Source organism: Arvicola amphibius, chromosome 7, assembly GCF_903992535.2.
Source record: "Arvicola amphibius chromosome 7, mArvAmp1.2, whole genome shotgun sequence".
In the NCBI taxonomy this organism is placed as follows: Eukaryota; Metazoa; Chordata; class Mammalia; order Rodentia; family Cricetidae; genus Arvicola; species Arvicola amphibius.
The window spans coordinates 97,329,408-97,355,417 of record NC_052053.1 but is presented as its reverse complement, the minus strand read 5'-3'; the positions used below and the strand labels follow the sequence as shown (position 1 = coordinate 97,355,417).

The following is a 26,010-nucleotide window of genomic DNA, read 5'->3' as shown; positions in this document are numbered from 1 at the left end:
ATGCTATAAAATAATTCCACACTAGCTCATAATTGAGTATATCAAAGGGTTATTTATTTAGGGGTGGACTCACAGATTACAGTCCTCTGCACAAATAGTGAACAGGAACCAAATCCAGCAGGAGAGAGAGAGAGAGAGAGAGAGAGAGAGAGAGAGAGAGAGAGAGAGAGAGAGAGAGAGAGAGAGAGAAAGAGAGAGAGAGAGCGAGCATGCATGCCTTTATGTCAGCATTTATAGTATAAGAGGCCATGCCCAAGTGGGCTGGTATCTTAAAGACTACTGACTGAAGTACCCATAGTACCTTTCCCTTTTTGTTTAAATAAAAGAGTTCTAAGCCTAATACAAAACTATATACAATAAGAACAAATATCAAGTATAAAAATTAAAATTATAACCAGCATAAACAATATCAAGCAAGAAACATATGGTATATGTTTCAATAATTATCCTATTCTAAGGAGTCTAAGTCTTATGTTAGAAATAGCTTGGCCAAGCCATGAGAGGAAAGTAACTGTGACTATATAGTCTTCAATCCTGTCGAAGGCCTGATAAGGGAAATAATATTACTTGAGTAGACAGGAAGTGCAATCAAGCAACTTCCAAAATGTGCAATAAATGACAGAGACAGCTGGGATGCTACCTGGGCAATCCCCCAAAATCTCATTTGTAACATTGGAGCAACCAGCTTTGGCTAAAGCCTAGAGTAACTTACAGACCATTTTCAAAGGCAGGAAAAATTTCAGAACCGTTTTACCCTGTCTTGACAAGGTTTGGCAGCTTTTTTTCTTGTATCCTGCTTGCCCTGTCCGGACATTCTGCATTTTGTCAGTAGATGAGGTATGAGCAGTTCCTTGCCCAAAGGCCAGTTTTGCCAAAAAGAAAACAAGCCCCAAGTGGAGTGTCTTTGGTTTTCAACATTCTCTTGGGAATAGATCAGTGCTTTCAGGAGCAATTGTGTCTCACGTCAACAGAACCCTAAGTTATTTAAATGCCATATTCTACAGTTCTTTGACATGGTGGAAGATTACCTATCTATGCAGAATACAACCTCCAATGTATCTAAGAACCTGATTAGTCTAACTATAAGTATGATAAACATGGATGACTATAGATCTGTAATACTTAATACCTATATAGCTTAAAGACTAAGACTTCATATTAGAATATTAAACAATCTTTAAACAACTGTGCAACAAATGAGGACAATGACCTCAAAATTTAATCAATGTATAAGTGTCTTGATCAGAGGTAGAAATGTATAGTGCAATATGATATATATATTCTAAAGTTATATCAATATACAAAATGTCTTAAGCAGAGGTAGAAGCATTTATGTATATAATATGACCAAATAACTTTGCCTAGGTGTACACATATTGCAAACAGAAATGTGAGCATATTCAATATAATTTGAATTTGCATCAATATACAAGAATGTATATTGCCTATAAATAATAGCTCACAAGGATTCACTCTATTACTCACTATTATAATTAGTGTAAGCTCACACTAATCCACCTATTATCCCATCCAATTTCCCTTTTTTTCCCCAAAGAGATCCCTGAGCCTACATAATTTCCACCCTAACCCCAAACCCTATACCAATTATAATCAACCCCTAATTGATGTCCCTAACCCTGAGGACAAACTTTGTTGGGAGAGGGTACGTCATCTTCTAGAATTACTTCCTGCTGTCATAGGGGCCATGTTCTTTCTATGGGATCCTGTGAAAGTAAAATGATGGTTAATTTTCAAGAGTACTGTCTGGTATAATTGCAAATAGTCTCTGAGTACTCGTTAGGGTTTTTCTGAAGTTCTTATTTGAAGCTCTGGCCAGAATGTTGTAAAAAAGTACACCGTTTCAGCTAACCAAGTTAAAGTCATTTGGAGCAGATGGTACACAACACCAGTCTTAAAGCAGTGCTGCCAACATCGTGACATCATATCAATCGGGTGGAATTGTTGTTGCGGGGCCCCATCTTTTTCCTGGAAAAGTCAAAGATTACTGCAGGAAAATTCACTGTCAATTGTAGAAAACTTAAACATTATTTATATAGACATATACTCAATGAAAGTACAATAGAGATAAAAATAGGTATGGAGAAAAGTAAAACTTTTCCTAAATTATTTCTTCTTTCTATGTCATACCAGATGGCTCCTAACATGAGACATAAACTCTGAATTTTTCTTTTAACAAGATGTATGGATTTAGGGAATGATAGCCACTATCCAACTCCAAAACCAGCTTTGTTGTTTAAGTAGAGATAAATACATGTTTAGATAATCAAATTTTACCATTCAGCTGATACAGCATATAGCATCATAAGTCAAATTTCTCTTTGCTTGTTGATTCTTTCTGGATAGCTATCTTTTCTTCTTTAGGCATCTAGATGTCCAAAGAACAGAGCCCTGCCCCAACTCTTGTGAGTTTTCCTTACCACCTGTATGAATGTCACCTCTGTGGATGAGCTGTCATTTCTTTTTCTCAAGAGGTTTCTCTTTTTCAAACCAAATCTTTATTAATTTTGATGGTATACATAGCTTTTCATCTCCCATAGAAACAAGAGTAAAACCCCTTCCCCAACTTAGCACATTTCCTGGTTTCCATTGTGAGGCTAACACATCCTTGAAATACACTGGCTGATTTAATTCAGAAGTTTTTTCCATTATACAATGTCTCTCTGCTGCCATTGTTCCTTTTCCATTAGCATTAAGAAAGTTCAAGCTTAATAAAGCATTATTCAATCATTTCTGGGGTATTTTCCATCCATTTCTGTTTAACATACTTTTATAGTTCAATTTGACCTTTCTATAACTGCCTGACCTGTAGGATTGTTTGGTATACCTGTAGTATGCTTTATGTTATAATAAGCAAAAAATGTTTTATTTTCTTAGAGACATATGCTGGAACATTATCTGTCTTTATTTGTGATATATATATATATATATATATATATATATATGATAACCATAACTTCTAATAAATGCGTGATTGCTGAATCATCTTTTTTTTGAGCTCAAGGACCTGCCGATTGAGAACTTGAATAAGTGTCAATGGTGTGTTGTACACATTTTAATTTCCCAAATTCTGTAAAGTGAAACACATCCATCTGCCAGATTTCATTCCTTTGAGTACCCTTTGAGTTACTCCCTGCAGGTAGTGGTGTTTGGTTATAGAAAGAGCAAGTAGGACATTTCCTTATAATCTCCTTAGCATGTTGCCATGTAATAGAAAACTCTTTCTTTAAACCTTTGCTATTAGAATGATGTTTTATAAAATTCTGAGGCCTTCAACACATCTTCAATCAATAATCAATCAATTTGTGCATTACCTTGTGCAAGAGGAGCAGGCAGACCCATATGGGATCGGTTATGTGTTATGTATGTGGGACAACGCCTATTCCTGATTATATCTTGAACCTGAATGAATAATGAAGTCAATTCTGTATCATCTGGTGAAGGGGAAGCCTAGCCCAAAACCTTGTTTTGTAAGGCGTGTCCCCCTTGGTTTAAAGGCGTGTCCCTCTTAGGCGTGTCCCTCTTAGGCGTGTCCCCCTTAGGCTAATATTGACTTATAAAATCTTGCGGGCCTGCGGCCTGCCTGCTCTTTGTTTTCCTGCCCTCCTCGCTGGAACCTTGGATTTGTAAGTTCCCTTTCCTTTCCTTTATTAAAACTGACTTATATATATATTAAAGCTTGTCTGGTGAATCATAACTGCCGATCAACCACGCACCTTCATTTGGCGTCCAACTAGGGCATTTGGGAGCCTTCAGCTCCAGTTCCCACACTGCGTGGCAGGGATTCGGCCTTGGGCTCTTGATTGCTTCAGAGCAGTTTCCCAGACTAGCCTGTCCCAGCCCCGCTTGTACGGAGCACTCGCTAACCCCTCAGGCAGCACCAGTCCCGGCTGAGTTCGGCCTGGGCCCTGACCTGCCGGAGACTAGCGGTTACTGCCGGAGTCCCAACATTCGAGCTCCGCTGGTACTGCAGACTCGGTTTGGCCGAGCGGTTATTGCCCTAGCGACCTACTGGCAGGGAACGGTCATTTCAGGTAAAATTTCTTTTGAATAAAAAAAAAAAAAATGTCTGACCATATCACCGTTGAAAGCTTCTGCAATCTATTTAATTATACTATGGTAGAAATATTACAGGATACATATGATATTCCCATAACTTGGATGTTTATAGGGCTTGCAATTTTTCTCGTATTTGGTTTCTCCCTTACATGGTTTGAAAATAGAAAAATGATAAAGTCCTTACAGAATGAAACCAGGATTCTTAGGACAGAGGTTGAATGCTTAAGAAAGGGCACAACTGTTTTAAGTGACAACTTTAAGTCGGTCGAGGTATTTGCAAAAACAATTCAGACTGACACCAAGAAAGAGTTTGAAGGTCTCAAGGAAGGGAATAGGTCTTTGTCTGATATGACTCGGTCAAATGAGCAAAATTTAGAAAAACTACAGTCTGATATTAAGGAGAGACTCATTGCTGCGGAGGAGAGAACAGCTGATTTGGATCGTAAACTTCAGTCCCTGTCTGAAACATTATCAGAGAGAATTAAAACTGCTGAATGTGAAAATCGGACTTTGTCTAAAGGATATGACAGATTGGCTGACAGATTGTCAATACAAGAAGGCACAATTCATGCCATGAAAATTCTATCCAAGGATGAGATACTAACTCTACTGGACAAACTTCATGTTTTGGAATCCTCCATGAAGGCCTTGGAGCATAATTCTGGACAGGAGATCCAGGCCTTACAGAAGGCAATAGTAAGCAGATTAGAAAAGATTGAGGAAATTATAGAACAGGAGCAAACGGTACAAAGGCGAAATTTAACTCCGTCAATGAGTAAAACTCTCCGGGATAATTTCCATAAAGTTCTACCTGCCTTTCCAATAGTAACATCAGAAAAGGTGACTGGTTCCAAAAACCCTAAAGTCATCAAGGAATATACATGGGAACCCGTCCGTATGAATGATCTCAAAGAAATTAAACAAGCTATTATGAACTTTGGGCTACATTCGTCCTTTGTTAGAGAGATGCTCAAAACTTGGTCTATAAGCAATAAGGCAACGCCCCATGATTGGGTACAATTAGTATCAGCTGTTCTAGAGAGTGGGTCACAATTAAATTGGAAATGCATGTTCAGACAAGAGGCTAAACTTTTAGAACAGCAGGAAAGAGCAAAGGGAATTGAGATCTCCCTAGATCAAATTCTAGGTGAAGGACTTTTCTCCGATCCTCTGGAACAAGCGAATTATGATGAACACACCTTATCCATATGTACTACAGCAGCTTTAAAGGCTTGGGACAGGGTTCAAGACCCAGGACAGAGACTGGAATCATATATCAGAGTTAAACAGGGTCAGAGAGAACCCTTTAGTGATTTTTTACAAAGGCTAACTAAAGCTGTACAGATAGGGATATCTGACCCAGAAGCAAGACGTATAATAATTGAATCTTTGGCTTATGAGAATGCCAATGTGGAGTGTAAAAGGATCCTGGGGCCTTTAAAGATGAGATCAGCGCCCTTGGACGAATGGGTCTTACATACAATGAATGTTGAATCATTTGACTATGGCACTGAAGCATGGGTCGAAGAAGCAATTTCTAATGCAAAAAGGAGGCATCAAGTTACCAAATGTTTTAATTGTGGCAAGATGGGACATATTAAAAGGAATTGCAGACAACGGATTTTCAGAAATAATAATAATAATAATAACAACAATAATAATAATAATAATAACAATAATAATAATAATGCCTCTTCTAGAAATAACAGACGTAGGAGGACTCAGCCTTCAGGTATATGTAGGAGATGTGGAAAAGGCAGACACTGGACAAATGAGTGCAGGTCAACAAGAGATAGACAAGGCAACCTGTTGCCACTGGGAAACTCAATGGGGGGCCTCTCGCAGGCCCCCATGGCGAATGTGGTCCAGTCATTTCCAGTTACTGCCGAGAACATGCCTCGTCAAAAAAATTAGAAAGCCCCATGCCTGCTGTTAAAAGCAAAAATGGCCTGAAAGATGAGTTACGTGTATTTTGGCAGACTTTTATAAATGAACAAAGACCAAAGTTAAGAGTATGTGTAAATGGCATTTTTATTACTGGCCTACTGGACACAGGTGCGGATGTAAGTATCATTACTCCAGAATCTTGGCATCCGTATTGGCCTCTTCAGGATGTAAATGTTCAGTTCCTGGGAATTGGAACCCTATCTCAAGTAAGGCAGAGCACGAGATGGGTTGAATGCATAGGGCCAGAAGGACAAATAGGAAAATTAAGGCCATATGTAGCCAATATTGCAGTGAATTTATGGGGCCGTGACCTGTTGCAGCAATGGAATACCCAAATTAACATTCCTGCTGCTTCTAGAGCCTCTATCACCGAGGGAAATATTAAAAGATATTACAGAAGGCGGAAACCGGCTGTTCGGGCTGTACAAGAATGCAAAGCAATTGATGGCCCTTCAGAGATACGAACAGCACTGCCTCTAAAATGGTTGACTGAGAAACCAATATGGACAAAGCAATGGCCATTAGCTGAGGAAAAGTTGCAGGCTTTAGAACAGCTGGTACAAGAGCAATTAGATGCTCGACATATAGAAGAATCTACCAGCCCTTGGAATTCTCCTGTATTTGTTGTTAAGAAAAAATCTGGTAAGTGGAGAATGGTGACAGATCTCAGGGCTATCAATAAGGTTATTCAACCTATGGGCTCTCTGCAATCTGGAATTCCTCTGCCATCTTTATTACCAAAAGGATGGCCTCTCATAGTAATTGATTTAAAGGATTGTTTCTTCACTATACCTTTACAAGAAAAAGACAGAGAAAAGTTTGCCTTCACAGTGCCTACTTATAATAACTCTCAACCTACAAGGAGATACCAGTGGACCGTCCTCCCACAGGGCATGTTGAACTCTCCCACCCTGTGCCAATATTTTGTAAATCAACCATTGCAAATAATACGCAAGCAATTTCCCAAGTCTATAATTTATCATTACATGGATGATATTCTGTTATCTGATTCAAACATGGCTACTTTAGAAAGACTGTTTGAAGAAGTAAAAATACTTTTACCTAAATGGGGATTGCAGATTGCTCCTGAAAAAATTCAGAGAGGAGATTCTGTTAATTATCTAGGTTATAAAATAGGTTTACAAAAAATTAAGACACAAAAAGCACAAATTAGGAGAGATTGGTTACGGACTCTCAATGACTTTCAAAGGTTGTTAGGAGACATTTCCAGCTTATGACCAGCTGTTGGCATAACACCTGATATGATAATTCATTTAAATAAAACCTTGGATGGTGAAAAAGACTTAAACAGTCCCAGAGAATTAACAGCTGAAGCAGAAAAGGAGCTGAGAATGATTGAAGAGAAATTACAAGAGACACATGTGGACAGGGTGAATCCAGAGCTCAGTTGTATTCTCGTCATATTGCCTTCCAAAATTTCTCCTACAGGAATTTTAATGCAGAGAGATGATATTATCTTAGAATGGATCTTTTTACCACATAAACCAAGTAAGAAAATAAAAACTTATGTGGAAAAAGTCTCTGAATTAATTATAAAAGGCAAATTGAGACTTTGTCAACTAGCAGGCATAGACCCAGCAGAAATTATAGTTCCTTTCACTGCTGATGAACTAAAAAAGTTGTGGGAAGATAACGAACCATGGCAAAGAGCTTGCGCTAATTTTTTGGGAGAAATCAATAACAACTATCCGAAAAGCAAGAGGCTTAACTTTATAAAGAGAACTTCTTGGATTCTCCCTCGAATCATCCGTGATGCTCCGATAACTGGAGCACGTACATTTTATACTGATGCTAATAAATCAGGGAAAGCAGGTTACAAATCAGAAGATTTGAGTAAAGTGGAACAAAGCCCTTATGATTCTGTCCAGAAGGCAGAATTATATGCTATTCTTATGGTGGTAAGGGATTTTAAAGAACCGCTTAATATAGTTACTGATTCACAATATGCAGAAAGAGTAATCTTACATATTGAAACTGCTGAATTTATACCTGATGATACAGAACTAACCTCATTGTTTATCCAGGTACAAGACATGATCAGGAACAGGCTTTGCCCTATGTATATAACACACATCAGATCCCATACGGGTCTGCCAGGTCCTCTAGCAAAAGGTAATGCAGAAATTGATCAATTGTTGATTGGTAGTGTGCTGCAGGCCTCTGAATTTCATAAAAAACATCATGTCAATAGCAAAGGTTTGAAGAAAGAGTTTTCTATTACATGGCAACAAGCTAAGGAAATTGTAAAGAAATGCCCTACTTGCTCTTTTTATAACCAAACACCACTGCCTGCAGGGGCTAATCCAAAGGGCACTCAAAGGAATGAAATCTGGCAGATGGATATGTTTCACTTTGCAGAATTTGGCAAATTAAAATATGTACACCACACCATTGACACTTATTCAGGTTTTCAATGGGCAACTGCTTTAAGCTCAGAAAAAGCTGATTCAGTAATCACTCATTTATTAGAAGTTATGGCCATCATGGGTATACCTACACAAATAAAGACGGATAATGGTCCAGCTTATGTCTCTAGGAAAATGAAACAGTTTTTTGCTTATTACAATATTAAGCATGTTACAGGTATACCATACAATCCTACAGGTCAAGCAGTCATAGAAAGATCAAATAGAACTATAAAGGACATGTTAAACAAACAGAAAGGGGTGGAAAATACCCCTAGAAATAGGTTACATAGTGCTTTATTAACCTTGAATTTTCTCAATGCTAATGAGAAGGGGACAACGGCTGCAGAAAGACATTGGATAATGGAAAAGTCTGCTGAATTAAATCAACCAGTTTATTTCAAGGATGTGCTGACCTCGCAGTGGAAGCCAGGAGATGTGCTGCGTTGGGGAAGGGGTTTTGCTCTTGTCTCCACAGGAGAGGAAAAATTGTGGATACCGTCAAAATTAATAAAGGTTCGGTTTGAAGAGAAGAAGCCCCTTGGAAAAGAAAAATAATTCATTCACAAGGATGATGATCATACTGATGGTAAGAAAAGCATATAGGTTGGGGGCAGGGTTCTTTTCTTATCTCCACAGGAAACCACTCATCTTCAAAGAACTTAAGGGACCCTGGATATTTAAATACTGATGCATGGACACTAGTTACAACCTAATATGGATCAACACAGAACCCGAATATGTTTAGTAAGTATAAAACATTTTTTTACATATATACTGTGCCTTTATTTATATGTATATAGAGCTGGTTTTGGAGTTGGACTATGGCTCAGTCCTTCTTCAATTCCAAGCCTGTTTATAAGGGATATCTCAGAGTTTCTGTCTCAGGTCAGGAGCCATGAAATGGGACAGAATAATAATAGTAATAATAATAATAATAATAATAATAATGATAATGATGATGATGATGATGATGATGATGATGATACTTGATAAACTTTCTTTGCCTTTCCTCATATCTGTCTGTCTTTATTATACCTTTCATCGAATATATATGTCTGTATATGTCTTTGTAGATAATGTTTACCTTTCCTGTAACAAACAACAAATTTTCCTTCAGTAATCTTTGAAGTTTCCAGGATGAAGATGGGGCCCCACAACATCAATTTCACCTGGTTACTATGACGTCATGTTTTTAATAGCGCTAAAATTAGACCTTTTTTGGTTTTTTTTTTTTTTTGGTACCAACTACACAAGACAGTTTCAAATGGTGTACAATTTTGACAACACTCTGGCCGGACCTCCTCAAAACACTCAGAGGCTAGTTACAATTTCCTCGACCAAATGTTATTCTGGGAATTTTACCATCATTTGCTTTCATGGAACCCCCTGAGAAGAACGTCGCCCCCATGTCAGCTAGAAGCAATCTTAGAGGACGACGCCCCCTCTCCCAACAGAGTTTGCCCTCTGGTTTAGGGACATCGTTTAGTAGATGGTATAGGATTGAGGGGATGGGGGAGGTATTATATGGACTCAGGGGTGTTTATGAAAAAAAAAAGGGGGGGGGATTACCTGGTTTGATGGGATGATTGGTATTTGTGAATTATTGTTATTAGAAAATTGCATTGGTGTTGATTCTTGTATATTGAACATTGTATGTGAGTATGCTTCTACCTCTATTGTATGAGAGTATGCTTCTACCTCTGTTTAAAACAATTGTTATATTGAGATATTTATCATATTGCAATGTACATTTCTACCTCTGATATTATTTGTATAATGACATTGTTTACGTTTGGGGATATTGTCCTCATTTATTGCACAGTTGTTTTTCAGGTTTTTTAGATACATAGAAATTATATTTAGTATAGATAGTATAATCTTCGACCTCTTTGAAGAGCTGTAGAACATGGCCTTTAATCTAACCTAGAGTTTGGTACTTATGAGACACAATCACTCCTGGCAACACCACTCTACTCCCGAGAGAATGTTGAGCACCAAAGACACTCCACTGGGAGCTTGTCTTCTTCTTGGCAGAAGTGGCCTTTAGGCAAAGAAAAAGCCCATACCTCGACCACTGACAGAGTTTCAGAGTATCCGTAAATGGATAAAAACAGGATTGTCTTATCTTGCCAAGACAGGGTTGGACAGTTCTACAAAAAGTTCCTTGCCTTTGAAAAATGTTATGTCAGTTGTGTTAGGCCTTAGCCAAAGTTGGTTGCCTCAACATTGCAAAACGAAACTTTGGGTGACTGCCCAGGTAGTTAGTTGTCTCTGTCATTTGTTGCACATTTTGGAAGTTTCTTGTTTGTACTTCCTGGTTGCTTAAGTAATATTACTTCCCTTCTCAGATCTTTGATGGGGTTGAAGATTAGATAATTGTAGTTACCCTCTACATTATTTAGACTCCTTGAAATAGAATGCTTAGTAAAACTTTTGTTATATGTTTCTTCTTAATATTGTTTGTAATTTTATATTTATTATTTGTTCCTATTGAATATAGTTGTATTTGGTTTGGTTCTGTCTTATTTAGACAAAAGGGGGAGATGAAGGGGAAGCCTAGCCCAAAACCTTGTTTTGTAAGGCGTGTCCCCCTTGGTTTAAAGGCGTGTCCCTCTTAGGCGTGTCCCTCTTAGGCGTGTCCCCCTTAGGCTAATATTGACTTATAAAATCTTGCGGGCCTGCGGCCTGCCTGCTCTTTGTTTTCCTGCCCTCCTCGCTGGAACCTTGGATTTGTAAGTTCCCTTTCCTTTCCTTTATTAAAACTGACTTATATATATATTAAAGCTTGTCTGGTGAATCATAACTGCCGATCAACCACGCACCTTCAATCTGGTATAAATTCAGTGGTTTCAATATGCAAGCAACTCTTTCTGCATATTGTGAATCAGTAACTATGTTGAGGGTTTCTTTAAAATCCCTTAGTACCATGAGAATAGCATATAATTCTGTCTTTTGAACAGAATTATAAGGGCTTCGTTATACCTTAGTTAAATCTGATTTGTAACCTGCCTTTCCTGATTTATTTGCATCAATATAGAATGTACAGGCTCTAGTTATTGATGTGTCATGTACAATGTGGGGAAGGATCCAAGTAGTTCTCGTTATAAGGTTAGTTCTTTCTCTTTTGGGAAAATTGCTATTAATCTCTCCTAAAAAGTTATCACAAGCTTTTTGCCATGCTTTATTGTCTTCACATATTTTTTTAATTTTATCAGTAGTAAAAGGCACTATAATCTCTGCTGGGTCTATACCTGCTAGTTGACAAAGTCTCAATTGTCCTTTTATTCAGAGACATTTGCCATATAAGTTTTAAATTTTTTACTTAGTTTATGTGTAAAAAGATCTATTAGAAGATAATATCTTCCTTCTGCCTTAAAATTACTGTAGGGGAAATTCTGGAAGGCAATATGACTAGAATGCAATTAAGATATGGATTCACTCAATCCACATGTGCCTCCTGCAATTTCTCTTCAGCCACAGTTAATTCTTTCTCAGCTTCAGCTTTTAATTCCCTGAGACTATTTAGGTCTTTGTCACCATCTAAGGTTTTGTTTAAAGAATTATTAGAGGGCTTTGTGGGAGCCTAGTCTGTTTCAATGCTCACCTTCCTGGACCTGGGGGGAGCAGGGAGGACCTTGGACTTCCCATAGGGTAGGGAACCCTGACTGCTCTTTGGACTGGAGAGGGAGGAGGAGTGGAAGTGGGGGGAGGGGAGAGAAGTGGGAGGAGGGGAGGAGGTGGAAATTTTTAATAAAAAAAGAATTATTAGATCGTGTTATCCCAACAGCTGGTCATAGACTAGAAATGTCTCCTAACAATCTTTGAAAATCATTAAGAGTCTGCAATTGGTCTCTTCTAATTTGTGCCTTTTGTGTTCTAATTTTCTGTAAACATACTTTATAACCTAAGTAATTGACAGAATCTCCTCTTTGTAATTTTTTTTTCAGGAGAAATCTGTAATCTCCATTTAGGAAAAAAAATTCTTTACTTCTTCAAACATTCTTCCTAAAGTATCTACATTTGAATCAGATAGCAAAAAAAATCAGATGACATTATATGTCATCCATGAAATGATAAATTACGGATTTAGGAAATTGTTTACATTAGTATTATTTCCAATGGCTGACTTACAGAGTGGGGCTATTGAGCATTCCCTGTGGGAGAATGATCCATTGATATCTCCTATTATAAGTAGACACTGTGAAGGCAAATATTTTCTCTGTCTTTTTTGTAAAGGTATAGTGAAGAAAAAAATCTTTTAAATCAATAACTATAAGAGACCATCCTTTAGGTAATAGGGAAGGCAAAGGGATTCCAGATTTTAGAGGGCCTATAGGTTGAATTGCCTTGTTGACAACTCTTAGGCCTGTCACCATTCTATGATTTCCAGATTTCTTTTTAACAAAAAATACAGGAGAAGTCCTGGTTGATTCTTCAATATGGGAAGCACTTAGTTGTTCCTGTACCAGCTTTTCTAAGGCTTGAAGTTTCTCTTCTGCTAAAGGTCATTGTTTAACCCATATTAGTTTCTCAGTTAACAATTTTAAAGGTAGGGCTGTTAGGAACTCTAAAGGTTTGCTAGTTACTCTGTGTTCTTGTATAGCCTGAATGATGATCTTTGTGTATAGTACCTTATACTATCCTTCCCAGAAACATAAGTTTTTGGAACTGCAGAAATGTTAATCTGAGTATTCTTTTGCTGTCGCAGGTCACGACCCCATAAATTTACTGCAATATTAGCTACATATGGCCTCAGAATTTCTCTCTGTCCTTCTTTCCCAATGCACTCAACTCATCTCGAGCTTTGTTTCACTTGAGATAGGGTTCCAATTCCTAGGAATTGAACATCTGCCTCCTGAAGAGTCCAATTCAGATGACAAGATTCTGGAGTACTCTATTAATATGCATGGAATCTCTCCCTTTGGAGTGACGCATTTTGTGCATTAAATTTGGGGGAGAGAGAATAAGAAAAATAAAAAAAGTAAAAAAAAAGATTCTGGAGTAATGATAATCATGTCTGCACCCATGTCTAGTAATCCCTCAATTACATTGTCATTTATACACACTCTTAGCTTTGGTCTTTGATCATTTATAGAAGTCTGCCACAATATATGCTTCCTATTTTCTATTGGAATTTTTCATCTGCCACATTATCCCATCATCCAGAACAGTATGGTCTACAATGTGGTTGACAGTTGCATGGCTGGGGCAGACTGAGGGGCCACTGGCATTGGCACCAGGATTTATCTCTACTGGCTTTTTGGGATCCTGTTCTCTTTGGATGTATACCATGCTCAGCCTAGATATACTAGGAAGGGCCTTGGACCTTCCACAAAGCAATGTGCCTTACCCTCTCTGAGGAATAGATTGCTGGTTGAGGTGAAAGGAAAGCTGGAGGGGATGGAAGGAGGGGAGGGAGTAGGAACTAGGACTGGTATGTAAAATTTAAAAAGATAGTTTTGTTTTAGAAAATAAAAGATAAAAAGGATAACTTGGAAGTTCTCAAGAAGAGAGTTAAGTAATATTAAAAGGAAAAATCTTTCCCATGTAAAGGATGAGAAATATAACACCAGGTGTTAGTACCAAGCATAGTGCTACTTTACATGAAAATAGAAGCAGAAAATTTAAAACCTAAATGACTTATCTGAGATTGACATAATACCAATTGTAACTGCTGTCAGTCTGGTAATTCTTTTTATCCTCGATAGCCATAGTGAGGTTTTGTAACAAATAAGAAAAGACGATCGGTAATTGTGTCAAATATGAAAAATGGACAGATAAGATACAAGCCTTAGAAAGACTTATAAGTGTTTTGCCATAACTTTATCTGAATTTCTCCAAGTGGCTCCCCTTTGTTCTCAGCCCTGGGCTTTGCCATAGGCTCTCCAGATCACCGAGCACACAATGCTTGGGTGACACAGCATTGTTATGTAACAGCATCTCTGGCTTTACTCATCAGAGCTTGTCAGCCTCTTGCCTCACTCTCCTCTCCTCATGACATGGTGTAAACTTTGGGGTCTTAGTCTTGTCTGCCCCCAGTGGACTACATTTGCTTTTGTCCATGGCCCCCTTCCAGGCATCTGTCTGGACTCGGGGCCTCCTGGGAGGTTCTCTTTGGCTATCTGTGCTCTGGGTACTGTTGTGCCCTGTCTGTTCCCATAGCCCGCCAAAATGGCGCTTCACTACCTCTGAAGTTGTGATTCCCAGGAAGGTTCCCCAGAGGATGGGTAGAAGTGATATGCCAGCCGAGATCACCTACAGCATGCGTTTCAGGGGACAAAGACACGTGGTCCACATGAAGCTCAAGAAGAACATGATTCCTGAAAATTTTCCTGTGTACACTACTAACGACCAAGGAGCCGAGCAGGAGGACTACCCATTTGTTCCTCGAGACTGTTACTTCTACAGCTACCTGGAAGGGGTCCCTGGGTCCCAGGCCACACTAGACACCTGCAGTGGAGGTCTCAATGGCATGCTACAAGTGGATGACTTCACTTATGAAATCAAACCACTGGCGTCTTCTTCCAAATTTGAGCATGTAATTTCTCTGCTTGTGGTGGAAGAAAGATCACTTGAGTCTAAAAGGTGTAGAAACGAGGAGCAGGTGGCAGAGGCAGATGAGTCCCTTGAAGAGACGAAGCTTGTTGGAAGTCCTAGAGCAGCTCCAGTCTATTTGTGGCGCGTGCATGTGAAAATACTAAGGGTCCACTACACGATGACTTCTACAGTGGTCGAAGCAGTCAATAATTTTTCCCGTTCAGTTGAGATGATATTGATTATGAACAGCATATCAGACACCATTTACAAACTAAGTGGCCTAGCTGTCGTTGTACGTGCTATATGTCTTTGGGAAAAACATGACCCGGTGAATATAAACAATTATGTAAACAATGCTTATAGTCTTTTGGAATCATTTGGCGATTATAAATCAAGATTTCATCATGAGTTAAAGGCCTCCACTTCAGTTCTTTTAACAGGAATTAGACTTCAACAACGTGAATACATGGGTCACGCGAACACTCTGTGCCAGCACAACCGGGCAGTGTCATATGTAAATGCTGCAAGCCGCCATGTGTTTATGATAGCAGTTGTTATGTCTCATTCGACAGGTCATGTTATTGGTTTACAGCATGATGCTCCAAGCTGTCACTGTTTCAGAAGACGCCTCTGTCTCATGCATGAATATCCTGTTCTCGCAGATATGTTAAGTAATTGCTCCCAATCTGCAGTACATAAGAAGATCCATGAATGGGACGAATGCTTGAGTGAAAATCGTGCTCAATATGACAATTTTAAATATGTAGTTCCGCGTTGTGGAGATAAGAAGGTGGATGAGAATGAGGAATGTGACTGTGGCTCCTTGAAAGAGTGTGCCTTCAACCGGTGCTGCACAACCACTTGCATCTTTACTCAGGGCACTACTTGTAATTTAGGAGGTTGCTGTAAGGACTGTTCATATGCACCTTTTGGAACTATGTGCAGAGACAAAGCTGGCATTTGTGATCTTCCAGAATACTGTGATGGAACCTCCCAGAATTGCCCGGAAAATTTTTACATCCAAGACGGAACACCCTGCTCGCCACTAGCAGTTTGCATGTCAGGCAATTGCAGTGATCGGAATTTGCAGTGCCAAGCTCTTTTTGGATATGAAGTTAGGGATGCTGCCCCAATATGCTATAAATTAAATACCATAGGTGACCGATTTGGAAACTGTGGAGTAAAGAAACAGCGAGGCGGGAGCAAACCTCTGGCGTGTGAAGATGACGGTATTTTTTGTGGACTGCTACATTGTGATGGTGTCACTCGTGTTCCCGGTGGTGGTGAGCACACTACATTTCATCACATAAAGGTACGAGGTATTAAAGAAGAACAGTGCTTTGGGTATGATGCACACCATGGGACAGAAGTTCCGGAAATGGGGCTTGTAGTGGACGGTGCAAATTGTGGCCCAGGGAAGTTCTGCAAAGATAGAGCCTGTGTTTTTCATCAAGACTTGCATTTTAGATGCAACATCAGCCACTGCAATTTCAGAGGGGTTTGTAACAACAGAGGCAATTGTCACTGTATGCAAGGTTGGCAGCCACCAAACTGTGAGCAAAGAGGAGCAGGCGGCAGTCCAGACAGTGGCCCTACAATTTCCTCTATGAAAATGTTTCGAGCCAAAATCCATGTGAGTATGAACAGGGTATTACTTGTTTTATTTACTCGTATGGCTCTGATCTTGGTGTCACTTCTTTTTGGTGGAATTTCAAAAGCAATAATAGTTATGGACACCAGAAAGAGACAGAGACATCATCCTGAAAAAGATCATTGATTTCATTCCATACGAACTGGAACCACACAACGAACAAAATCATGTCGATCGCTACAAGAAATTATCAATAATTTCCTCTGACAGCCGTGTAACTTTCCCAAGTCTGAGATTTTCATCATGAAATAAAATCACTGGGGAGTGAAAATTGTGCCTCTATGTTTAAATTTGTGCTTTATAATTGTTTCTTAAAATCTCACTTTCTCTCTTCTCTCCTCTCCTCTCCATTGAGTAAGGACACTTAAAAAAAATTCCACACTAGCTCAGAATTGAGAATAATAGAGTGTTATTTATATAAGAGTAGACTCACAGATCACAATTTCTGCTGGAATGAAAATCAGAAAGCAAATCCCACAGCCTGAAAAGAGGCCAGACACGTGATTATAAATAGTATAAGAGGCAACACACAAATGGGCAGGTAGCTTAAAGGCTACTGGCTGGAAGAATTCATACATCACTCCCTCCATCCTCCTTTCTCCTCCCCCTCTGTCTATTTGTATTTTATTTTATTTTAATTTATTTTGGTTTTTCGAGACAGGGTTTCTCTGCAGCTTTTTTAGAGCCTGTCCTGGAGCTAGCTCTTGTAGACCAGGCTGGTCTCGAACTCACAGAGATCCGCCTGCCTCTGCCTCCTGAGTGCTGGGATTAAAGGCGTGTGCCAGCACCGCCTGGCTCCCTCTCTCTATTTGTAAATGTGGGTGCAGATGCTTGTGGAGGCCAGAGTCAGAGTTCTTGGAGCCAGAGTTGTTGCAGGTGGCTGTGGGTAACCCATCATGGATGCTGAGAACCAAACTCTGGGATCCTATTCTCTTTGGATGCATACATTCCTAAGCCTGGATGTAGGGGGAGGGCCTTGGACTTCCCACAGGGCAGGTTGCCTTGCCCTCTCTTAGCATGGAGGGAGGGGAGGGTTTGTGGGGAAGTGGGAGAGAAGTGTGAGGAGGGGAAGAAGTGGGCATTTTGATTGGTATTATTTATAATGTAATTTTAAAAAGAGGGAAACGAAAGAAAAGTGAGAGGATTAAGAATATGAGCAAAGAGGTCAAGACCATAATGGGTTCACCTACTGAACCAGTCTACTTGAGCTAACAGGAGCTCACCAACTCCAGCCAGACTGGGAAGGCACAAGCATAGGATCAAACTAGTCCCTCTGAATGTGTTTGGGGCAGACTGAGGGGCCAGTGGCAGTGGCACCAGGATTTATCCCTCCTGCATGCATAGGCTTTTTGGGAACCTATTCTCTCTGAATGATACCTTGTTCAGCCTGTATATAGTAGGGAGGATCCCAAAAAGCCAGTGCATGCAGCAGAGAAAATCCCAGTGCCATTATCATTGGCCCCTCAGTCTGCCCCAATTGTCAAATACATTCAGAGGGTCTAGTTTGATCCCCTGGTGATGTCTTAACCTCTCTGAGGAGTGGATGGCAGGGAAGATGGAGAAAGTGGGAGGAGTGTTGGGGGGGGACTGAGGTTTGTAACATATGATCATCTTATTAGATGCACAAAAACTATTTTGAAAATGTTTCTTCATTTCTTTACAATACTTTCTATGTGTACAATATTTTGGACTAACTGGTGCTTTGTTGGTTTTTTTTTTTCTTGCTTGATTGTTTCAGAGTTTTGAACATGTCATCCATTTCTTCTTGGCCTAAGTGTCTGCTGAGAGATTTGCTGTGTCGTGCAGCAGCAGTTGCCTTAAATGTGGGTGGCATTCTTGTTATAAGAATTCTCTCTCTGCTGCACATGTTCAGCAAGTTTGCTGTGGCCTGGTGGGCGGAGGCTCTGGTTACATCAGCCTGGGTCTGGTAAACCTGTATGTCATCCTTTCTAAGATTAGGGACGTTTCCAGCTATTGTTTTGTTAAATTTTTATATTTTTCTTTTCGCCTGTGATACCCTTCCAATTTTAACACTTGTTGATTAATTAATTTAATTTAATTAACTTGTGATTAAAGCTAGGGCCTTGTGCATGCTAAGAAAGTTAAAGCAAGAACTCTACCACTGAGCCACATCTCAAGTGCCTGAATTTAGATTTTGATAAGTATTTTAGGTGTTTTCAAATGTTTTTCTTAATGGTGCATCAGGATTTTTTTTAATGATTGTCTTTAAATGTGTTTGGCTTTTGAGACAGGGTCTCATAATAAAGACCAAGCCAGCCTGGAACTTAGTGATCCTCTTGCAGGGTTTAAAGATGTGTGACATCATGAGCCCAGCCTTAAAATTAGTTTTTATATAATTGTTTTGTTTTATTTGTTTTTTTCTTTTACCCTTAAAGTTTAGTTAGCTGTCTTGTGTATAGTTTAATTAACCATATTGTAGTTTCTTTTTCATTCTTAGTTTTTGTTGACAATTTTATGCATGTATATAGTACATTCTAGTTACTGTCATCCACCACAATTTCTGACCCTTTGTCTCCTACGTATTTCCCTTTCCTACATTTATGACTTTTGTTTTGAGTCTTACTGAATTACCAGGGTCATTTCTGATCATATCTTTGTAACTAGCATTTCAAGATGTCAGCGGCTTAGTTTTTTCTTCTGCTACTGCTGAATCAGCAAAACCTCTAGTAAGGGAGCCACAGTGTGCCGCCAGCAAGCAAAGCCCATTCGGGAACACAGATGTGGGCAAACTTTGGTTTTTAGTGTCTAGCATTCCTTTTCAAACCCTCTCAGGTTTTATGTGGATTTTGTTGGCCACGGGGGCTCCAATTTGTAGAAGGAGGGCCTGCTTGTTTATCATAGACGCCTTGCTAGCTCAAACAATGGAAAGAAAGGCTACATTGGAACATGGCAAAAGGCAATCTCAGCCAGTGAATCAATTTCCAGACGAGCCTGTTTGCAGTCCCAGAATACCTTGAATGAAGTGGTAGCCAGGTTCCCCCTAGGAAAGACCCTGATAAGATACCTAAAAGCTTTACTGTTAGCCTTTCTCCAGTTCTTTCCCAGAAGGACCTATGGGCCTTTTAAAATGCTAAGTGTACACTGGCAGAAAAGAAACAAGCAGACTTTCCAGGGTCAGCTGGATACTGGTTCTGAATTGATGTGGATTCTGGGAAGTCCCAAGAAACATTGTGTCCATCCAGGTGAAGTAGGGGCTTATGAGGGCCAGGTGATTAATGGAATTTTGGCTGATATCTGACTCATAGTAGGTCCAGTAGATCCCTGAACTCCTCCTGTGGTTGAGTTGCAGAATGTAAACCTGGGATAGGATAGATATACTTAGAAGTTGGCATAATTCTCTCATTGGCTCCATGACCTGTGGAGCGAGGGCTATTATAGTTGGAGAGACTAAATGGAAGCCTCTAGATTTGCCTCTGCCAGAGAAAACTGTAACATGAGGACCTGCTTGTTGGGGTTTCTGTCCTGCCCAGTTCCCACAGCCAGTAAATCCCAAAGAAAATCACACAGAGGTTTCCATAAGTTATAAACTGATTGGTCCATTAGCTCAGGCTTTGTATTAGCTCTTATAACTTATATTAACCCATTATTCTTATCTATGTTAGCCACAAGGCTCAGTACCTTTTTTTAGCGGGGCAGATCACATCCTGCTTCTTAGCTCTCTGGACAGGAATGCAGAGGGAGCTTCCCTCTTCCCAGAATTCTCCTGTTCTCGTTGCCCCACCTCTACTTCCTGTCTGGTTGTCCTGCTTATACTTCCTGCCTGGCTACTGACCAATCAGCATTTATTTAAAACATATTTGACAGAATACAGAATTGTCCCACACACACCCCCTTTTTTAAAACAGGAAAATATCCATAGTCCACTTTTTGAGAATGTGGGCATAGTATTCCAGGCTACTTCCTGCTGGTTGGGGACACTGATAATCTTATGGGGACCTAAAGAAAATTTAGAATTATGATCAAATCCTGACTGGAGTATCCTGTGAGTCTTGATCATCTCAGGCAGCATCTTGAATCTGTTGTGGATGTAAAACTCAGACATCTGGGCCATCTGTTCCTACTGGAGATTTCTCAGGTGGTCTTCCTTGATCAAACCTGATTTTTCTTAACTCAGAAAGAATCCACAGCCTCTCATTTCCTGTGGAAACAAAAGCAAAATCTCTTCTCCAAAGTAACATATCTTTTGACTTTAATTTTGAAGTCAAGGTATTTTCAAAATACCTATCTTGGATTAATTCAGCAGCATTTATAAGCAAATATCTTTTAGCAGCTGTTGCTCCTTCCTCAGCATTCAAACAATTCAAAGAGAGCATAATAACATACAGTATCAAGATTCTCTATGTATTTTTTATCTTTATGTGGCTTTATTTTAACCTTTATTTCTTTTATTTTTAATTTTTACTTTTTGAGACAGGTTCTCTGTATATCTTTGGCTGTCCTGGAACTCCCTCTGTAGACCAGGCTGTCTTTGAACTCACAGAGATCTGTCTGCCTCTGCCTCCCAAGTGCTGGGATTAAAGGTGTGTACTACAACACCTTAAACTCACAGAGATCTGTCTGCCTCTGGCTCCCAAGCATTGGGATTAAAGGCATGTGCCACTACACCTTGAACTCACAGAGGTCCATCTACCTTTGCCCCCCAAGTGTTGGGGTTAAAGGTGTGTACCACCAAACCCAACTGCTCTCTCTTTTTTAAGGACTTTAACCTTTTCTTTACTCTTCCAAGCTTGCATATATGTTTAACACACTATAAACCATTTAGAGGTTTTCTTCATCTTTGAATCCCTCTTTACTGTATATCTCTCTTTTTCTGACTATGTGAGTCTTTAATTTGCTAAGCAATATAGAGAGGATTAAAGCCGTGGCTTTGATGGCTAGATCCAGCCCATTTCTTAGCTTTCTGAGATTTCAGCCTCATGGCCGAGGTACCGGCTACAGCTGTGTTTTTGCCACAAATACATGGCATTTCAAGGTCCCCGCCAGCAAGCAAGCTGCAGCAGTCTGTTCACAAACCACACTCAATGCTTCGTAGTCAGACCCCCTGCCTGAAAGAGTCAGAATTTGCCCTGGCAGGACAGCCCAGAAAGCCGGAATTTTAAAACAGCATAGCTTTTTTTCCTGCTACAGCTGAAAACCAAAAAGCATGAGGTCACCTTTTTATCAACACTATTTATGTGTTTCTTGGAAGGACCTCTTAAAAGAGCTACAAGGCTTTACAGCTAAAGCTGAGTCAGGAAGCCTCTCTTAGTTGAGAGTGCTTACTTGCCTCTAGCAAGCACAGCAGACCCGAGAGATTGCTGCTACCAAGAAACCATGCATAATGCTGTTATTTTGTTCTAGAATTACTTCCCAAGGTGTTTCAGGCTTTATGTGGATGCAGTTGTCCACATGTTGGTGCCATTCTGTAACATGATGGGCCAAAGTAGATATAAATATTGTAACTATAATTCTTGCTTGATACCTCTTTTATTATATGTAATTTTACTATGTTAAAGTTAAAGTCTTCCTTTTTGTTTAAACAGAAAGGGGAAATGGTGTAGGAGATCCTTCTGTATTTGTGTTACTTTCATTGGTTAATAAAGAAACTGCTTTGGGCCTGGTGATAGGGCAGAACTTAGGTAGGCAGGGAGACAGAACTGAATTCTGGAAGGAAGAAAGCAGAGTCAGAGATCCGCCATGGAGACACCAGAATCAGACATGATGAATCTTTCCCGGCAAGCCACGACCTCGTGGTGATATACAGATTAACAAAAATGGGTTAAATCAAGATGTGAGAGATAGCCAATAAGAGGCTAGAGATAATGGGCCAGTCGGTATTTAAATGAATATAGTTTCTATGTGATTATTTCGGGTGTAAGCTAGCAGGGCGGCTGGGACGAGAAGCAGCCCACTCGCTCCTGTGACAGAAAACAGTGAATCAAAAACAGTATCACATTCCCAGAGGAACTGCAGAAATTAGTGCCACTGTCAAGGACTTGAAAGATGCAGGGGCGGTGGTCTCCACCATGTCTCCCTCTAACTCTCCCATCTGGGCAGTGCAGAAGACAGATGGATGTGGAGAATGACAGTCAACTATCAAAAAACTCACTCAGGTAGTGACTCCATTTGCAGCTGCTGTACCAGATGCAGTGTCCTTACTTGAGCAAATTAACACATCTCCTGGTACATGATATGCAGCTATTAATTTAGCAAATGACTTTTTCTTCGTGCCGGTCCATAAGGAACACCAATAAGAAGCAATTTGTCTTCAGCTGGCAGTATACCTTTACAGTTAGTATATCTTCAGGGATAGACTAACTCTCATGCACTGTGACATAACTTAGTTGGAAAGGATCTTGATCATCTGTCTCATACACAAAATATCACACTGGACCTTGGCTGGAGTGGGCCTGAGAAAGCAAGCTCCACGGACATGGAAACAGATCCAGTCCAGGGACACTTGTGGCCCAGGACTGAGCCAGCTACCTGGGCTTGAGCAGACCTGAGACAGTGAACTCCACAGGAACAGGTACAGGGGAGCAACCGCTGAGCAAGTGAGCCAGAGCCAGAGACCGCTGAGTGTCCGGATGTGAATCTGGGACCCTCAAGGGAGTAGACCTAAGCCAGGACCCCTGTATGTCTGGGCATGATTCTAGGACCTCCGAGGAACTGAGCCTGAGCCAGGATCTCTGTAGGTCTGGGCATGAATCTGGGACCTCAGAGGGAGTAGGCCTGAGCCAGGACCTCTGTGCCTGTGGGCGTTGGTCTGGGATGGCAAAGGGAATAGGCAGGAACCAGAAACCTCTTCAGGTCTGAGCATGAGTCTGGGACCTCAGAGGGAATAAGTCTGAGCCAGGTCTTCTGCGGGTCTGGGCACACCCATGTCTGGGAACTCCAAGGGAATAGACCTCTGCAGGAACAGATCCAGAACAGGGACATTTACAGAAACAAGTCTGAGCCACCATCCTAGGCTAGAGTATGCCTGAAACAGAAAACTCCAAGGGAGTGGAGCAAAGCCCGGGAGTGCTGAGCGACCTTCAGGAACATGGTGTGAACAATGGGGTACTAGAACTGTGGCACTGACTGTACCACGAGGAACAACCATCTGAGCCTTGGATACACTGATACCTAGAAGATTAATCAACAGAATTACAAGACAGCACCAACCACACCTATTAGAGGAAATGATGAGCATAAAAGGTAAGAACACACACAACACCAAGAGCAACACAACACCAGTAAAACCTAAAGACCCCACAACAGCAAGACCTGACCAACCAAATATAGATGAAGCAGAAGAAAATGACCTAAAAATAACTTCAGAAGAATGAAATTCTTAAAATTCCATCAAAGGAATGGAGGAAAAGACAAACAAAAAATTAGAAGACATCAGCAAATCCCTTAAAGAAAACCAAGAAAAAACAATCAAACATATGAAAGAAACTCTTCAAGACTTGAAAACTGAAAAAGAGACAATAAAGAAAACACACTGAGTGAATTATAGAAACAGAAATCATGAGAAAATTATCAGGAACTACAAACACAAGCATGAACAGCAGAATAAAAGAGATGGAAGAGAGAATCTCAAGCATTGAAGATACAATAGAGGAAGTAGACTCATTAGTCAAAGAAAACATTAAATCTAACAAAAGCTTAACCCAAAATATCCAGGAAATATGGGCCATCATGAAAAGGCCAAACTTAAGAATAATAAGTATAGAAGAATGAGAAGTTGTTCAATTCAAAAGCACAGAAAATATATTTAACAAAATCATAGAAGGAAAGTTTCCCAACCTAAAGAAAGATATACCTATGAAAACAGAAGAAGCTTACAGAACACCAAATAGACTGGATAAAAGAAAAGTCCCCTCCCTACATAATAATCAAAACACTAAACATACAGAGTAAAGAAAGAATATTAAGAGCTGCAAAGGAAAAAGGCCAAGTAACATATAAAGGCAGACTTATCAGAATTACACCTGACTTTTCATTGGAGACAATGAAAGCCAGAAGGTCATGGTAAAGTGTTGGGGGCCTTTTGTTGTCCAGGTTTCTGTCCTCCCACCAGGTCTCACAGCTGGTTAGCCCCAAAGAAATCACACAGAAGACTATATTAATGATAAACTGATTGGCCCATTAGCTCAGGCTTTGTATTAGCTCTTATAACTTATATTAGCCCATTATTCTAGTATATGTTAGCCAAATGGCTCAGTACCTTTTTCAGCAGGGCAGGTCACATCTTGCTTCTTCTTGTCATGTCTAGACAGGACTGGGAAGGAATGGGCTTCTTTCTTCCCAGAACTCTGCTGTTCTCACTGACCTGACTCTGCTTCCTGTCTGGTTGTCCTGCCTATACTTCCTGCCTGGCTACTGACCAAGCAGCATTTATTTAAAACATAATTGACAGCCGGGCGGTGGTGGCGCATGCCTTTAATCCCAGCACTCGGGAGGCAGAGGCAGGCAGATCTCTGTGAGTTCGAGACCAGCCTGGTCTATAAGAGCTAGCTCTAGGACAGGCTCTAAAGCTGCAGAGAAACCCTGTCTCGAAAAACCAAGAAAAAAACCATAATTGACAGAATACAGAGTTGTCCCACACCAGTTAAGCATCATGCAGACACTAAGAGACCACGGATGCCAGCCCAGACCACTATACTCAGCAAAACTTTCAATCACCATAGAAGGACAAAACACGATATTCCATGACAAAACCAGATTTAACCAATACCTAACGACAAACCCAGCCCTACACAAAATACTAGAAGGAAAACTTCAACCCAAGGAAGTTGGCCACATCAACAAAAACATAGACAATTGATGGTCTCATAGCAGCAGATCCCAAAAAGGGAAAAACACACAAATTAACATCACCAACAACGCAAACTAAATTAACAGGAGGGAGCAATCACTCGTCATTAATATCCCTGTATATAAATGGACTCAACTCACCTATAAAAGGGCACAGGCCTTTTGTATCTGTTTTGGTTACAAAAACAGAATCCATCCTTTTTCTGCACACAAGAAAAACACTTGAACCTCAAAAAAAGACATCGTCTCAGAGTGAAGGGTTGGGGAAAATATTCCAATCAAATGGACCTAAGAAACAAGCGGGTGGAGCTATCCTAATATCTAACAAAATAGACTTCAAACTAAAATCAATCAAAACAAAGAAGGTCATTTCATATTAGTCACAGGAAAAATCCATCAAAAGGAAATCTTAGTACTGACCATCTATACCCCAAATACAAGAGCAGCCTCATATGTAAAAGAAACACTTCTAAAGCTCAAATCATACATTAAACCCCACACAGTAATAGTGGGAGACTTCAACACTCTACTCTTACCACTGGACAGGTCAGTCAGACAAAATAT

The 26,010-nt window shown here is 40.0% G+C and overlaps 1 protein-coding gene across 1 annotated transcript; it reads left to right on the top strand.

Moving 5' to 3' along the window:
* Positions 1–14,514: 14,514 nt before the first annotated feature.
* On the top strand, positions 14,515–16,767 carry LOC119819899 (disintegrin and metalloproteinase domain-containing protein 21-like). The gene has a single exon (XM_038338119.1). The coding sequence runs from the start codon at positions 14,515–14,517 to the stop codon at positions 16,765–16,767; it is 2,253 nt and encodes a 750-aa protein (XP_038194047.1).
* The last annotated feature ends 9,243 nt before the right edge of the window (positions 16,768–26,010 follow it).

What these genes read in the sequence shown, in the direction of transcription:
- LOC119819899 (XM_038338119.1), top strand. Translation starts at nt 14,515, where the DNA reads ATGGCCCCCTTCCAGGCATCTGTCTGGACTCGGGGCCTCCTGGGAGGT.